We start from the raw sequence: 16,623 nt of genomic DNA, 5'->3' as shown, positions 1-16,623 counted from the left end.
GACAGGGAAGCCTGCTGTGCTGCAGTCCATGGGGTCGCAAAGAGTTGGACGTGACTGAGCGACGAACTGAACAGTTGTTACGTGCTTATTATATGCTAGACACAAATTAAGACCCTTACATTTACTAATTTATCTTAGGGAGTTTTACTATCCCCATTATCTATAAAGAAACTGAAGCATCCTGAAATTAAAAAAATTAAGTTTAGCAATCCAGGTTTCCTTTGCTTGAGAGGCAGAATCAATGCAGTAATGCAAGAATTTGGATTATCTAGGGATATGTGACGGAGAAGGTGATGGCACCCAACTCCAGTACTCTTGCCTGGAGAATCCCATGGATGGAGGAGCCTGGTGGGCTGCAGTCCATGGGGTCACTAAGAGTCGGACACGACTGAGCGACTTCCCTTTCACTTTTCACTTTCATTCACTGGAGAAGGAAATGGCAACCCACTCCAGTGTTCTTGCCTGCAGAATCCCAGGGATGGGGGAGCCTAGTGGGCTGCTGTCTCTGGGGTCGCAGAGAGTCGGACACAACTGAAGCGACTTAGCAGCAGCAGGGATATGTGATGGTGACCTACACAAATAATACATTGGCCATCATCTTAACCCTGAATGAAGGCTTTTGGGGTGAAAATATGAAAGAGACAAAAGAGCTTGTTCACATGGGTTTGGACAAAAAAAGATCTAAAGAATTAACCAAGAGAAATTGCCAAAGTAGAATTTGTAGAAATATAATTTCAAGTCACAGAAAATCTTAGGGTGAGAGATATCAAAAAAGGTTGATTGAAACCCTATCTCAGGTGAATAGGCTCTCAGATATAAGAGGTTGTGAGAGGAAAGATGAGGGTACTTGTGCAGGTGAATTTCTTGAAGGCCGTGTTCAATCAAACATGTTGATTCCCAAGGCAGGGCCATGGAATGTGCACCTCTCCTTCCTTCTTTCTTTTATTCTTTGTTTGCATTTCTCCCCTTCATTCTTTCCCCTTTTCTCTCTTCCTTCCTTTGTTCCTTTCTCTTTCTCGCACTGGACTACAGTTTGGGCCTGTTTAACCGTAGGTTCTTAGGCGAACGAAAAATATTTTCTCTTCCTGTTTTTCTCTGGCACTGCTTGATTCACCGTCTTTCAAACCTGTTGTGAAGTGAAGTCGCTCAGTCATGTCTGACTCTTTGTGACCCCATGGACTGTAGCCTACCAGGTTCCTCCATCCATGGGATTTTCCGGGCAAGAGTACTGGAGTGGGTTGCCAGTTCCTTCTCCAGGAGATCTTCCTGACCCAGGGACTGAACCTGGGTTTCCCGCATTGTAGGCAAATGCTTTACCGTCTGAGCCACCAGGCAAACCTGCTAGGCCAAATAAATTAAAGATACATAAGTAGTCTGATTTAGCTTAAGAGTTCTTCTTACTGGGAGCTTTGCGGTTTAAGTCCAGGTAATAACTGTTCTTTGTGAAGTTTCTCTCTCAATATACCACAGAAAGTAGAGTGGTTGTTCTTGGGTTTCCTATTCAAATAGACTATCTATTGGCACCAGAGACTTGCTATAGAAGTTCAGTGCTCCCCTCCCCTCAAGGCAAGTGAGGAAGCTTCCAAGATAATTAATCTGTGTCTCCAAGGGCTTAAGGGAGGCAGCGGTGTTTAAAGACTCAAACCTGGAAAGTCTAGAGAGGGGCCTAGAAAGTCGGAAGACCATGAAGAGGCATGAACCTTCCCTGGGAAGGGAGAGGTTCAGTTAATTCTTGAGAGATACTGTGTCCAGGAGACATTTTGGATGAAAGAGGTGACCCTAGGAGGGGTGTGGATCTCCTGGAAGCTGGGAGACTAAGAAGGAAGTGGTAACCCATCAGTTGGATTTCCTGCATCAGAGGAACTTCAGTTGAGAAATTCTCCCTGAAGGGGGAGGATCTCTGAAGAACCCACGGATGTGACTCATGCCTCTGCCATTTCTGGGAGAAGTGAAGGGTTTATTGTTAGAGGGCCATTCCTGCTCTTGACTACTTCCTTCTCTCCTTCCTCCCCAACTTGAATCAGCCAAAAGCAGTAGATACTGAACGGCATTAGAGAAGATGTGTAGATGGTCGAGGAGGCTGGTCTTACCCAGTTTCCCCCCTACCTATTTTAAAGTTTTAATACTGTATCAGCTCAGTCTTTTTAATGTTGAGTGAGAATATCACTGCTGCTGAAAAGGATTAACACAACTCTGGGGCTTATTTAAGACTTCATCCTGTGGCATAGAAAGAACTATTTAAGAGAACAGGTTTGATAAGGAAGGAAGTAGGAGAAGGAAAAAAATGTGATCTGTGCTTAGACTTCTCATTCCAACTATTAAATCAAATATGGCAGTAAGATTTCACAAAAACTCAGAGGACAAAATTCTTAGACAGGTAAGTATAACCTGGGAAATAAACAAGATGATAAAGATAAGTATGGGATGCTTCCCTGGTGGTGCAGTGGCTGAGAATAGGCCTGCCAATGCAGGAGACATGAGTTTGATCCCTGGTTGGGGAAGAAGATCCCACATGCTGTGGAGTCACTAAGCCATGCATCGAAACTACTGAGCCTGTGCTCTCGAGCCTGGGAACTGAAGCTTCTGAGCCCACAAGCTGCAGCTACTGAAGCGTGCACAACCCACTCCAGTTTTCTTGCCTGGAGAATTCCATGGACAGAGGAGCATGGCAGTCCATGGGATCACAAAGAGACATGACTGAGTGACTAATACTACTACTATAGTTTAAAATATATTTAATATATAATAATAATAATATATTCAAATATGTATCTAGTATTAGAAATAATCAGAAGAAATTGAAAGGATTTCTTCCAAATGAAAGAAATGTATATCCAAATATGTTTTCAGCTCCAGAAGAAAAATCTTGTCATCTCTACAGCGCCAGGTAAACCCAGCAGCAGTGTTTTATATGATATGATTTTAAAGAATGACCAAAAGAAATAAAGTAGAGCAGAAAAATATTAGTAGAATGGGAAGGGAACAGGAAAAAGAAGAGAGATAAAGAAGAGAATACAAGGAATGAGGTAGAAATGAAAATCACAGAACTCAGTTCAGAGAATGGGGTGTCACCTGTCTCTACGACACCAACAGTGTGGTGTGTGCTCTGAGTTTGGTTTCCGTAATTGTGTGTATATTGGGCATAGATCTGATGTGATACCAGGAGTCTGGCTTCTGGTTAACTGATTAAATTCTCTCTTATCTGCTTCTCCTCATTCCATTGAGAGCTGTGTTCATCAGTTACAACAGACTTTTCTAACACTTTCTCCCTTATTTTCCACTCAACGCTAACTTGTCTCTGGCCACAAAGCTCAGAGGTTGCATCCACATTCCAGCTCCTTTTATTGCCCAAGTGCCTCAGGAGACAACAAGGCCAGGCTTGAACCAACAAAGAGTCTGACTTTGACTCTTTGAGGAAATCAGGGACTTGGGAGGAAAATGTGGAGAACAAGTAAGCAGATTGCTGTTTGTCACCCATAAATATTCCCTCTTTTCTTTCATAGGACGCTTGGCTGCCTGTAGCCTCCCCTTGCACTTAGCTCTGGCCATGTGACTAAGTGTGGGCCAATGGGATGTGAGCAGAATAGTCGGGGTCTTTCCATTAGAAGAAAAATGTGGGTGATATACCTATCAACAGAAAGCAGTGAACAAATCCTTAGCGTTCTTGAAGAAGAGAACCAAAGTAAGAGAAGACATAACTGAAGGTAAGTTCAAGAAAACATTTTCCGAAATTATTTTAAAAAATCAAGTATACTTTGCGTAAGTACATGTATTTTCACTCTGTAGCAGAGAAAATAGATTCCAGTCAACCCCTGAAATATATTCCAGCAAACTTACTGGACTTTAAAGATAAAGAATTGAATGGGCAGCCTGGGCCCAAAGACCAAGTCATTTTCAAGGGAGAGGAATCTCTTTGGCTGTAGAATTTTCTATAGCAACACTGAATGCCACAGAAGGTTTTGGGAAAATCCTACAAGACAGTTCTAGAAGTAAAGAACAAGCAATTAATTTTCAGGTATAAATAATAAAAGCGAGTACTTTTGAATAGGGATATTTTGGAAATATTGGTCCTATGAGTACTTATTGAGAAAACTGATAGAGGGTCCACTTTAGCAAACCAAGACAGGACTGAGACATTTTGGCAAGAAGATTAAAATAAAAATGTAAATGAGGTGAAAGACCAGAGTGATAAGTGTATATGTCCTGAAAATATAGATATAATGTAATACCAAAAAAATTGCAGAGGAAGGCAGAAATATGAGTGGTAGAGCAAGGTCATTGTCTGTTTTACTGTTGGGAGTCAAGGGGTATTATTTGGATAAATAAAGGATAAATATAAAGCACTTTTTATATATGAGAGGTAAAAAATAAAGGGAACGTGTGGCCTAAATTGGGTGGGAGAGGAAAGAGACTGGACAGAGAAATATAGGATACATGCTAATTTTGCAAATCTACTGGGTGGGAAATTCACGGGATCTGTCTTCAGAGAGGATCAAAGGTGCCATATAAAGGTACTTCTGAGAGTAATTACTACAACAAAAGAATAAACCTTTGTAAATAAAAGTATATACTCCCAACCAAAGGAAATATGGGAAATGAACAAGAACTCAACCATTCATTTCTTTTAAAGGAAAGAAGTGGCTCATGTTTCTCCTACTCAGGAGAAATGTGGCAGGGCTAACTGCAAGACCAGTTGGGAGGGTTAGTCTCAGCTAAGCAATCCTATGCCCAGCTTTAACCACTGCAACCAAAATGCAAACCTTCCTAAGTATCACAGGTATACACATGCACATAAATGCATTGAAGACAGAATGCAGGGTGTTGACATTTTTAATATCCAAGACACTAGAACAAGATGAGTCATCAGTACAAATTAACATGACAGAAACGAGTTCAAACATTTTGGTCCTAACAATAAAAGGACATGGACTTAACTCACTTATTTAAATAATATATTTTGTAATTAAATTACAAAGTAAATCCCACCTTTTAACCATATACAAAAGACTCAAATAAAAACACATTTTTAAATGCTGAAAATCAATGTACAGGCAAAGGTAATTTCGGCATACATCAACGAAAAGAAACCAGGGAATCCTGATATGATTATCAAAAAAAGTATAATCCAAGACAAAATATTTTAAGCAAATAGAAATTACAGGAAATATCATAAGAGGTAAAAACACTCTACTAGTAGACAATCTTATTTTTTATCACCCTCAGTCCACAAATGATCAAGTGGACAGAATGAGAAGGGTATGAAAGACCCAAATAATACATTTTAACAAGGTTGATATTGCTGATATACATTCAACTTCACACCTAGAAAATGGAAATAGAGAATGTACATTTTCTCCCACCCTCTGTTAAACAACTCTTGGGTCAGAGAGTAAATATAAATCCAAATTGCAGGCTGTCTGGCAAGCAACAATAATAAAATATTGCCTGTGAGAACCTATGTATTATTTAATTTAAAAAACTAATCTAGAAAGAATGAAAATATGTATATATACAGCCAATCTTCATTACTCACATATTCCAAATTTGTGAAGTCACCCACTCTCTAAAATTTATCTGAAACTCCCAAGTCAGTTCTCATGGCGTTTCCATGGTCATTCATGGTGGTGTGCAGAGCAGTGAAAAATTTGTGTTGCCAGACACATGTGTTCCGAGCAGAGGCTGAATAAGACAAAGCTCTGCCTGCTCGTTTCAGCTCATTTTGTAAACAAGCATCCTTTTGCCATCCACTTACTTCCATGTTGTTCTCATTTTTGTGCTTTTTGTTGGTAATTATGCTGCTTAAAATGGCCTCAAGCCTAGTGCTGAAGTGCTGTCTAGCGTTCTTAAGACTGTGACATGTCTTACGGAGAAAACACGTGTGTTAGACGAGCTCCAATCAGGCATGAGTTACAGCGCCGTTGGATGTGAGTTCAACATTAACGAATCAACGTGTATAATAAATTAAGTGTCTTTAAACAGAAACACTCATGAAACAAAGATCTATGTTTATTGGTTTACAAAAATAGGACCAGAGGCTCACAGGAACCAAACCCTCTATTTCTTTTGGAAGCAAAGTTTTGCTATTAGCTACTTTGGGTTTGGGATGACTTCATATAACCTCTATACCATGAATAATGAGAACTGGCTGTATTTGTATACACATGCACACACACACAATGTATTTTCAGAGTCCGCCCAATTTTTTCATTGTTTTTGATTTCAGATGTTATACTTTATGTATATTTGGTTCTTTTTTTAAAAATATATATATATAGTTTTGAAACATTTTTGTGAATGGATGTGGAGGAACTAGGGAAAAAAAGAGGAATCAAGCACATTATTTTATACTTTTGACTCAAGCAAACTGAGTAGAAATAATGCCATTTAGTGAGAGAAAGGTGGTGGATGACAGGTTTGGGAGTGAAATAAAGAAATGGGTTTCATGTGTCAAATCTGAGACTCCAAGTGGAAGTTTGGAGTCAGAAGTTGAACTTATGACTTGGCAGTTCAATAGAGGGACCAAAGGAGGTGAAATAAAATTGGTGGTCATTAACATATGGATAGAATTTACAGCTACCAGACTGGATGAAATATCTAGGGATGCTATTTCAGCTACACTCCAACATGTAGATACAGGAAGCCATTAAGGGACCATCACCACCAACAGTACCACAACTATCAACTCTCTGATCAACATTACCAATGAATGACCAGGAAGGAGCTATAAGCAAGTAGGAGATCATGATACTTTAGCAGACAAGAGAATGCATCACATTCTCCCAGCTTACTCACCTGATCACAGTGATGCCAAGACCCACCAGGTGTTAGGAAGCAAGAAGCAACCAACAACCTCCCAGTCAGAAAGACCATGATCAGACCTCCCTCTGATAGGCCAACCAGCTTCATCCTCTTGACTGGAGAAACGAGCTTGTTAGAAAGAGATCCCTTCAGGTCTAAAGCCCAGGCTCCTGGGAGGAGGTCTGCCTCCCCATCCTCAATGCTCCCCACGCCTGCTGCCTACTCCTGCCTCACCCATGAGGTCAGCAGAGCTGCTCATCTATGGTCAATATGTATAGTCTTCTTGGGAGCATGTGGTGTAGAGGCATCCTTACCATTGCAATGAGATCTACAGAGAATCTTCCTTAGCCAACAACACTGATTACATCACTGTACATGACAAAGAACCAACAATGAAAACTGACCAACCTTCTAATTTGTAGTTTCCTAACATTTCCTTATCCCTCCCTTTATTTCAACATTTTTCCCCCAGATTTAAGTATACAATCATATACTTGGATTAAACTTTTCACAGACTGATAGAATGAGTCATTTAAATTACTCTTCCAACACATTCTTAGATGCATCAATATACAGAAGCTTAACTATTTCTAATGCAGAGTTTCTTCTCACCTGCCACATGGTGCTAGTACTTTTAACCTGGGCCAAGTATAGTTGGAGGCATAAATCACTCCAAGTATTTGCGGTATGTCATTGGCTTAATCTTGTGGAATTAGTCCTTCTTGGTTTCATCATGGTGGAAAAATATGGAGGTTCCCACCTTACATTTAGCACCTAAGGTTGCTAGATTGTGAGGCTGTGTCAATATGTTTATTTGTCACTGGGAACCTCTATTGTGACCGGACCCTGGGCTATGTTGCAAATGAGATGCTTGACTCTTTGCCTCTGGGTGAAACTCAGAATTTTTTTAAAAAGGGAAGCTCTGAGTTCACTTCTTTATTCTGTGGAAGTAGGGAATCATTATAAATTATCCTGCCATGTTCTATAGGATGAGCTATGGGAATTTTATCTACAGCCAACAGCAACTCGGTCTTTAGCATGAGTGCAAGCTTGGCCAAAGTCTTTCAAAATCTTGGAAGCCTTCTATACTTTTGTTTTCGGGGACACCCCAAATCTGGCTTTTCCTTCAATTATGCTAAATTCCCACACAACACCAGTAATAATGCTCACTTTTGAAGTCTGTTTACATATCTTCACCCAATATGAGTACCATGAGGAAAGACTGAGTTTCAGCAGCCATTAGTAGAGATGTGTTCTGATTTTTCAGGAAGGAGAAGTTGTAGAAAGGTTGAGAGTGTGAAATGGGTAAGTTGAGAGGTGTGGAAATGGGACGAGGCCCATAAGGATGAGGTCTGATAAATAGAAGGTGTATAAAGAAGGGTCCTCAGTATTTGGAGATCAAAGAACATTACAGAAAATATTTTGACAATGCTGGGAATAATAATTAACCTATAAGTAGTAAATACTTATAAATACTATATGAGAGAGATAGTCTTAAAAAGGATGTTGTAAATATCCTCGCTTAAATCACTGAACAAATCATTTACGTTATATCTTTAGGTGAAGACAAGAAAGGAAATCTGAATAGAAAAAAGATAAAGGATCTCAAACTAGTTCAGATTTAGCAACCAGATTGGAGACTGTAGTAGAAAAATCTATATTTATCATATTTTACTGTTTTTAGGTAAGATTCTTTACAAATACTTTCTCTATTTCTGCCAACAAAATCCAACTCTATGGGTCTGTGTTTTGTATAGGGCTAACTAGTCAAATTCCAGAGACCAGATTTTTTAAATGTAAGTCTTTGTACCTAACAAAGAATTACACAAAGAGAACAAGGGGAAGCCCTCTCAACCCATAGCTTTAGAAGGAGAGACAGAATTCTCTACCATAAAACTAACACAAAGAATTCATGGAGGAGATGTCCCACATAAAGCATATGAATGGAGGGGACATATGTATATCTATGGCCAATTCATATTGATGTAAGGCAAAAACATCATAATATTGTAAAGTAATTATCCTCCAATTAAAATAAATAAATAAATTCAAAACAAGAATTGCCTTGACAGTATTGAGAATTTTCATAAGAAGGTAAGACATGTCTGTTTGTAACCATTACCAATTTGTTCTGTTCTCTGTGATATAAATTTGCCTTGAAAGAGTTATTTGGAAGGGTCTTGTAATACTCTCCTCATTAGAAAGTATTGCCACTTATTACAAATTTCTTAAGAAACTTAATTCTGATTGGTTGTCTTGATCATTTGGAGGCCTGGCCCTAATATTTTAAGTGGCAGGTAGATCCTTAAACTATTATATAGATGCTCCTAAGATTTTATATTAAATCAGAAAAAGATACCTGGCATTCTGATTTCCTCATATGCAAATAGGCAATAAAATGACCATAGATTTCCTACTTAAAAAGATTTCGAGAGTCTTATCTCATTTAAATTTATCCCAGCTCTTTTGTAATGGGAAAAAGATATTTATAGATGGAAACAAATGTGTACAGTATATAAATTTTTTTTAAGTGTTAAGAAAATTCTTAGTGGAAGAACATTAAATAAGACATAAACAAATGGGTATGTCTCTGTTCTCCCTAAATCATTCTGCAAAATCAATGTATTTTTAATTAGAGTTTCCAAAGAACTTGGGAAGGAGATGGGGAGGGCATCTTCTTGAGCGAATTCTAAAATTCACCCCTAGCATCAGTCTGTTGCTATTTCTGAGCTCTCCCTTTTCTCCTGCAGTGTTTTCATAAAAGAAAAACTAATATTCAGACAAGTAAAGGTGCTGTGTGATCAAAGTGCCTATATACAAATAGGCAAAACTCATGGCAAAACTTTATTTTTATGAAAATAATAAAAATTATCAGGTACTTCAAATATTCTAGAATCAAATACAGAGCAATATTTTTAAAAATCTAGAAATGGCTATTATAAATATGATAGGAAACCAAAGAACTAGAGAGAAAAGGGCTAACAAATTTGACCTCCTAAAAATTTATAACTTCTTTAAGACAAAATATTCCGTTAACAAACCTAAAAGAAAAACAACAAATGGGACAAAATATTAGGAACATATAGGACCAAGATTTAGTGTGCATGTATCTGATACAAAGATCTCTATAGTTATGCAGTATAGTAAGAAAAAGAAAAAGATCATAACAGGAAACACTGACCGAGCATTCCATGACAAAGCATTCTATGAAGAAGGAAAAAAAATGACCAATAACAAATGGAAAATACTCAACCACACTAAAAATGGAAAGAGTGCATGTTAAAGCATCCTTTAAAAAAGGTTTTTTGTAGTTCAACTTAAAATGTTATGTATTTTAATTTTCTAGAGATGATATAGTTTTTAAGAGAGAGAGTATGCATAGAATTACTCTATTTAGATAAATAAAACTGTATTACAAAAGGTGTTAACACATGCATAGAAAAATTGTGGAAATGTATATGTTAATATTTACCAGAAACATTTTAAAGTAAGAATAAAAAGCAAGATATTCACATGAAGATATGAGCATTTTGAAAAATAATTACTTTAAAAGGCATTAATCTTTTTCTTATTAAAGGTACAGAAAATATAATAAACTTCATGATGATGTATGGCAAAACCAATACAATATTGTAAAGTAATTAACCTCCAATTAAAATAAATTAAAAAATTTGTAACATGAAAATCGAGTAAATTCTTATATAGTCTTACTTCTTTTCCCACTGTGTTTTCCCAAAGTAGAATTGCTTCCAATATCCGTGGAATCTAGAAAGTAACAGGTGGTGGTCAGAAACTTAAAAAAACTGTAAACCTGAAAAATCTCTTCACTACTTATGCGCATCAGTTTCCTCATTTATGAAACAGGGATAGCAACAGGTATGCCACTCAGGTTTTACATCTTTTATGAAGATTAAATAAGATTTTATTTGCAAAAGCTAATGAGAAATCACTATATAAATCAGTAATATGTTAAAAGGCCTCCTTCAAAACTATCTAATGAGTTTACAAATAGTTGTCTGAGGTCTTTTTTTTCTGATAGCGTAAAGGATTGTTTGTCTTTTGAGGTCTTTCCAAGGTTGTGACAAAATGACGCTAGTATCTTCCAGCAGAAGAACACATTTATTTCTTTGCCCCATGATATTGTTGATTTCATCAGTGTATTTCAACTATATCATACAGGTATAATCAGTTGGACCCATTCTGTTAAATAGAATTCTTTCCTCCCTGCAGTTCCCCAAAGGGTCAGGTCAAGTAAGTGCAGAGAATAAGGTTGCGACGTGAACTGAGTGCACTCCCTGTCAAAGTGTGTTTAGACTCAAGTGCATCAGGACTGGGAGCTCTAATTTCAGACTCCTGACATCCTGCAGCCCAAGGTCCTGTGACCTGCACCTTCTGTAACTGGTCCACGCCCTGTTGGGAGCTGCTTGAAGTTCTCCTTGAACACTGATCACCTTTCACAGCTGCTCCTGGGTCTGGGGTATCTATTCAACCACCTCTACCCTGACCTTGGGTGGCCTTACCCATCCTATCAATGCTTGGTGACTTTCAGTCATTGCTTCTTGGCCTCTTGGAACACTCTTTGAAGAATACATGACACAGGAGCACTTCTAAGCCCTTGGAGCTCTGCTCCTAAGTTATGGCTTGTAAAGAAATTTTCACTTACACCTCCTCCCCTCCTCTTTCCCTGACTCCCACATCACAGGGTGACTCTGCCTCTGACATCTCTTTCTCTTCTTGCTGCTCCTCACTGTCCTTGTCCCTTCGTTTTAATCTGTTTTTACTCTTCACCCCAAATACGCATTTTTATTTTTCTATTTTTTTTCTTTATATACTTCTCCAATCCACTCATTGATGACATTTTTACATACATTTGTACTTTTATGTGACATTATTCTTTTCCAAAAATACTGTTTGTTACATTTATATATATTCAGTTCAGTTCAGTTCAGTCACTCAGTCGTGTCCGACTCTTTGCGACCCCATGAATTGCAGCACGCCAGGCTCCCCTGTCCATCACCAACTCCCGGAGTTCACTCAAACTCACATCCATCAAGTCGGTGATGCCATCCAGCCATCTCATCCTCTGTCGTCCCCTTCTCCTCCTGCCCCCAGTCCCTCCCAGCATCAGAGTCTTTTCCCATGAGTCAACTCTTCGCATGAGGTGGCCAAAGTACTGGAGTTTCAGCTTTAGCATCAGTCCTTCCAAAGAACACCCAGCACTGATCTCCTTTAGAATGGACTGGTTGGATCTCCTTGCAGTCCAAGGGACTCGCAAGAGTCTTCTCCAACACCACAGTTCAAACGCCTCAATTCCTCAGTGCTCAGCTTTCTTTACAGTCCAACTCTCACATCCATACATGACCACTGGAAAAACCATAACCTTGACTGGATGGACGTTTGTTGACAAAGTAATGTCTCTGCTTTTGAATATGCTATCTAGGTTGATCATAACTTTCCTTCCAAGGAGTAAGCATCTTTTAATTTCATGGCTGCAGTCACCATCTGCAGTGATTTTTGGAGCCCCCAAAAATAAAGTCTGCCACTGTTTCCACTGTTTGCCCATCTATTTCCCATGAAGTGATGGGACCGGATGCCATGATCTTCGTTTTCTGAATGTTGAGCTTTAAGCCAACTTTTTCACTCTCCTCTTTCACTTTCATCAAGAGGCTTTTTAGTTCCTCTATACACATATTCAACTATTAAAGTAACTTTAGTAGATATTCTCATATAAATACTGTAATAAATGAATTTTTGCCAGACAAATTTCCAAATGTTGAAACACAGAAGGTAGACTTTTTTTTTCTATTCACTCAACAAGGTTGCTGCGCATCTCTCACGTGTCAGGTGCTGAGGTGACTGATGGTGACGACGCAGGGCAGAAGACTACTGGCGCATCAGTGCTTATCAATCTTAGGAGCAACCAGGGAACTGATGCACAAAGACGGATGCACGTTGAAACACGGAGACTGTTAAGACACACTGTACAGTCCACTCTGGGGATGCAGAAGGCAGGAAGAACTAGCCTGGTTTGAAATGAGGGACCTTTTCTAGCGGAAGAATCATGGAAGAAGGAGGTAAACAGATTAGGGAGCAAGGTGACTAAGATGACAGCCCCAAATGGATGGAAGTGCACATACCAAAGTCTGGATTCAGCAAATGCAGGAAACCAAGAAGGGTTCAGTGGGTCTGAACACCGAGTGAGACAAGAAGAGGCAATGATGAGGATGGAGAAAGGTGCAGGGGCCTCAGGTAGGGAGTTTGGAAGTCCCTCAAAGAAGAATTAATTTATTCCAAAGGAAAATTAAAGGACATTCGGCTATTACATAGGAGAGCAGCGTGAACACATTCACATTTTTGAAAGATCAGCTTAGCTAAATCACTTAGACTGTGTTTGGTGGGAACAATGTTAGAAGAAGGAGAACAAACAGGAGCCCATAGAACTGGATCAAGTGAGAAGTGATACAGACATGGATAAGGGTACCGACATGGAGATGGAAACAAGTGGACAGGCTGGAGACATTTAAAAGGAATAACTGATAGAGTTAGGTGACAGATTGTTGGTGTTTAGTTGCTAAGTCAGGTCTGATTGTTTTGTGACCCCCATGGACTGTAGCCCACCAGCCTTGTCTGTCGATGGGATTTCCCAGGCAAGAATACTGGAGTGGGTTGCCATTTCCTTCTCCAGGGGATCTTCTCAACCCAGAGATCGAACCTGCATCTCCTGCCCTGGCAGGCGAATTCTTTATCTCTGAGCCACTAGGGAAGCTCAGGTGACAGATGGATTATATCAATTGAGATGTCTCTGTCATGGATGACTGAGAAGTTCAAGTTAAAGAATGAGTCAGTTAGTAAGTGTTTTAGAGATAGAGAACATTGGAGGAGCAGATTCTGGTTTTCAGGGGAAAGATGATGTGCTCAGTTCTGAAAGTGTTGAGTTTGAAGGTCTTTGAGAGATATCTAAGTGGAGAAGTCTAAAACCTTAGGACCTTGGCCAGGTCTTTCTGATATTTGTATAACTGAGTTTGAAAGCACAGAAGACAGAGTCAGGCTGGACTGGAAATGTGGGTTTAGGAACAATTTGATTGTAGATGGTTATTGAAACTGTAAGAGTGCATGAAACTCCATTGGCGATGTCTCTTATGAACTGGGTGAGTTACAGGAGCCATTTTGATACCTGGGGACACCTTACCCTGAAAACTTACTGCCACTGTGAACAAAGTTGCTTTGGTCTCATGAGCATCTCAGATCCACAACTTCTCCATTTCTCTCCTCTCTTTCTTTTGCACTACCCTGCTTCTCTCTCTACCATTTTTTTCCCCTTATCTTTTAACCATTTATCTCTCTGTTCATTTCAGTTCAGTCACTCAGTCATGTCTGACTCTTTGCGACCCCATGGACTGCAGCACACCAGGCTTGCCTGTCCATCACCAACTCCTGGAGCTTACTCAGATACATGCCCATTGAGTCAGTGATGCCATCCAACCATCTCTGTGCCTCATCTTTATCCCCATCCACTGATTACTTCCTGTATGTATCTTATTCCATCTGGTTTTCTATGCTTCAGTCTCTGGAGCTAGTGTTATTATTGAAGTGATCCTCTCTATACTGTCACATCCCTTTCTAATTTTTCTTTTCTTTCAATTTTACCTTGATCTTCTGGCTTTAGAATATTACAGTCTTTGCATTTATCTGTTTTTTTCTTCAGTGATATTTAGCTTCATCTCACAGTATATCACTTTCATCGTCACCATTTGCTTCTTTTGACGCTGGCCACTCTGTTATTATTACTTCTGCCAGTTCTCTATGAGTTTCCTGCATCACAGGCCTATCAATCACAGACTTTATTATGTTTATGGGAAAGTTCCTAGAGATACCTTGAAAATTACCCATCTTCCTCTATAACACTTCCCAATCTGGTGACATTTGGGTCTTGTGAAACTTGAAACATACTCAAACATCCACACCTCAGATGGGCTGAGGAGAAATACATCTGCTCTGATGACCACTCTTCATATCCAACAGAGATTTGCTCTCTTTCTACCTAGACACACCTCCTCCTTCTCTTCCCCTTTATGGTCTCCTTAGAAAATTTATCTCCATCACTTTGATTCTGTGAGCTTCTCTGCCCCGATTTCTCTTATCTTCTGTGTTGATTTCTCTCATTTCATCAGTGATACTCTCTTTTTTTTTTTAAAGAATTATTCATTGTTTATTTGAAATTCAAATTTAATTGCAGCTCCTGTACTTTTAATGTTTATTTATTTGGCTGCATTGGGTGTTAACTGTGGCACATGGGTTCCAGAGTGCCTGGGCTCAGTAGTTACAGCACCCAGACTTGGTTGCTCCACGTCAGGTGGGATCTTCCCGGATCAGGGATCAAGCCTGTGTCTCCTGCATTGCAAGGCAGACTTTTAACCACTGGACTACCAGGGAAGTCCAGTCACATTGTTAACATCTGTCTTTTGAAAAATTTCTCTGTTCATCCTTTTTCGTCTTATCTTTTTAGGTGTTTTGTGCGCCATATAGCTGGTTCCATTCCCACCCTCTTTGTTTATGGCTTTTGCTTTTTCCCTCTCAATCTGGATATATATATTTCAATATTCACACTAATACTGGTGGTTAAATATATTCATCCATATATACACATATATATGCATATATGTGTGTATATGTCACATATACACACATACATATATACACATGCATTTTTTTGTTGTTCAGTTGCTCAGTCGTGTCTGACTCTGCAACCCCATGGACTGCAGCACACCAGGCTTCCCTGTTCATCAGCAACTCCTGGAGTCTGCTCAAACTCTTGTCCATCGAGTCAGTGATGCCATCCAACCATCTCATCCTCTGTCATCCCCTTCTCCTCCTGCCTTCAATCTTTCCCAGCATTGGAGTCTTTTCTAATGAGCCAGATCTTCACATCAGGTGGCCTGAGTATCAGAGCTTCAGCTTCAGCATCAGTCCTTCCAATGAACATTCAGGGTTGATTTCCTTTTGGATTGACTGGTTTGACCTCCTTGCAGTCCAAAGGACTCTCAAAGAGTCTTCTCCCACACCACAGTTCAAAAGCATCAGTCCTTCGGTGCTGAGCCTTCTTTATGGTCCAACTTTCACATACATACATAACTACTGGAAAAACCATAGCTTTGACTATATGGACCTTTGCTGGCAAATTAATGTCTCTGCTTTTTAATATGCTGTCTAGGCTTGTCATAGCTTTTCTTCCAAGAAGCAGGTGTCATTTAATTTCATGGTTGCAGTCATCATCTGCAGTGATTTTGGAGTCCAAGAAAATAAAGTTTCTGACTGTTTCCATTGTTTCCCCATCTATTTGCCATGAAGTAATGGGACTGGATGACATGCATTTATTATTGTTAAATATACTTTCTTGCATCAGACACTGATACATTCCCCTGTGACTATGCCAGATCCCTGTATCTCCTCTTTGGACTCTGATCACACAACACAGCTATTGTCTTCCTGTGACATAAAATAGTCACTCGTTTTTATCCTTAAACATCTGTACATCCATTAATATTTCCTCATCCCCAAATGCGGAAGCAATAGCTATTCTGCCTAAGTCTTAAAGACTTTGCAATGACAGAGTAAGGTCTTATTTGCCAAAGGAGTTTAAAATACTGCCAGACAATCCAAACACAATACATTGAGTATCTGACAAAATCTATGCTAAAGTTTTACAATGGTTCATCTGAAGCTTTTATTTCTGCCTATAATTACACAGCAGGACCAGTTGTCTTTTGATGTTTTTATAATTACAAATGGCATTAGTGCCAACCAGTATAGCACTATAGAAATCTA

The 16,623-nt window shown here is 39.2% G+C and overlaps 1 protein-coding gene across 1 annotated transcript in view; it reads right to left on the bottom strand.

Annotated features, from left to right (window-relative positions):
• LOC128061243 (nuclear body protein SP140-like protein) overlaps window positions 1-16,623 on the bottom strand; it is a 60,999-nt gene that overhangs the window by 23,525 nt on the left and 20,851 nt on the right. Inside the window, exon 11 of the mRNA XM_052653543.1 lies at window positions 11,319-11,405. Within this exon, the coding sequence (XP_052509503.1) occupies window positions 11,319-11,405 (87 nt within the window). The remainder of the gene's footprint in view (window positions 1-11,318; window positions 11,406-16,623) is intronic.

This window comes from Budorcas taxicolor, chromosome 2, assembly GCF_023091745.1.
Source record: "Budorcas taxicolor isolate Tak-1 chromosome 2, Takin1.1, whole genome shotgun sequence".
Lineage (NCBI taxonomy): Eukaryota > Metazoa > Chordata > Mammalia > Artiodactyla > Bovidae > Budorcas > Budorcas taxicolor.
The sequence above is the reverse complement of the archived record's forward strand: the minus strand, read 5'-3'. Positions and strand labels throughout refer to the sequence as shown.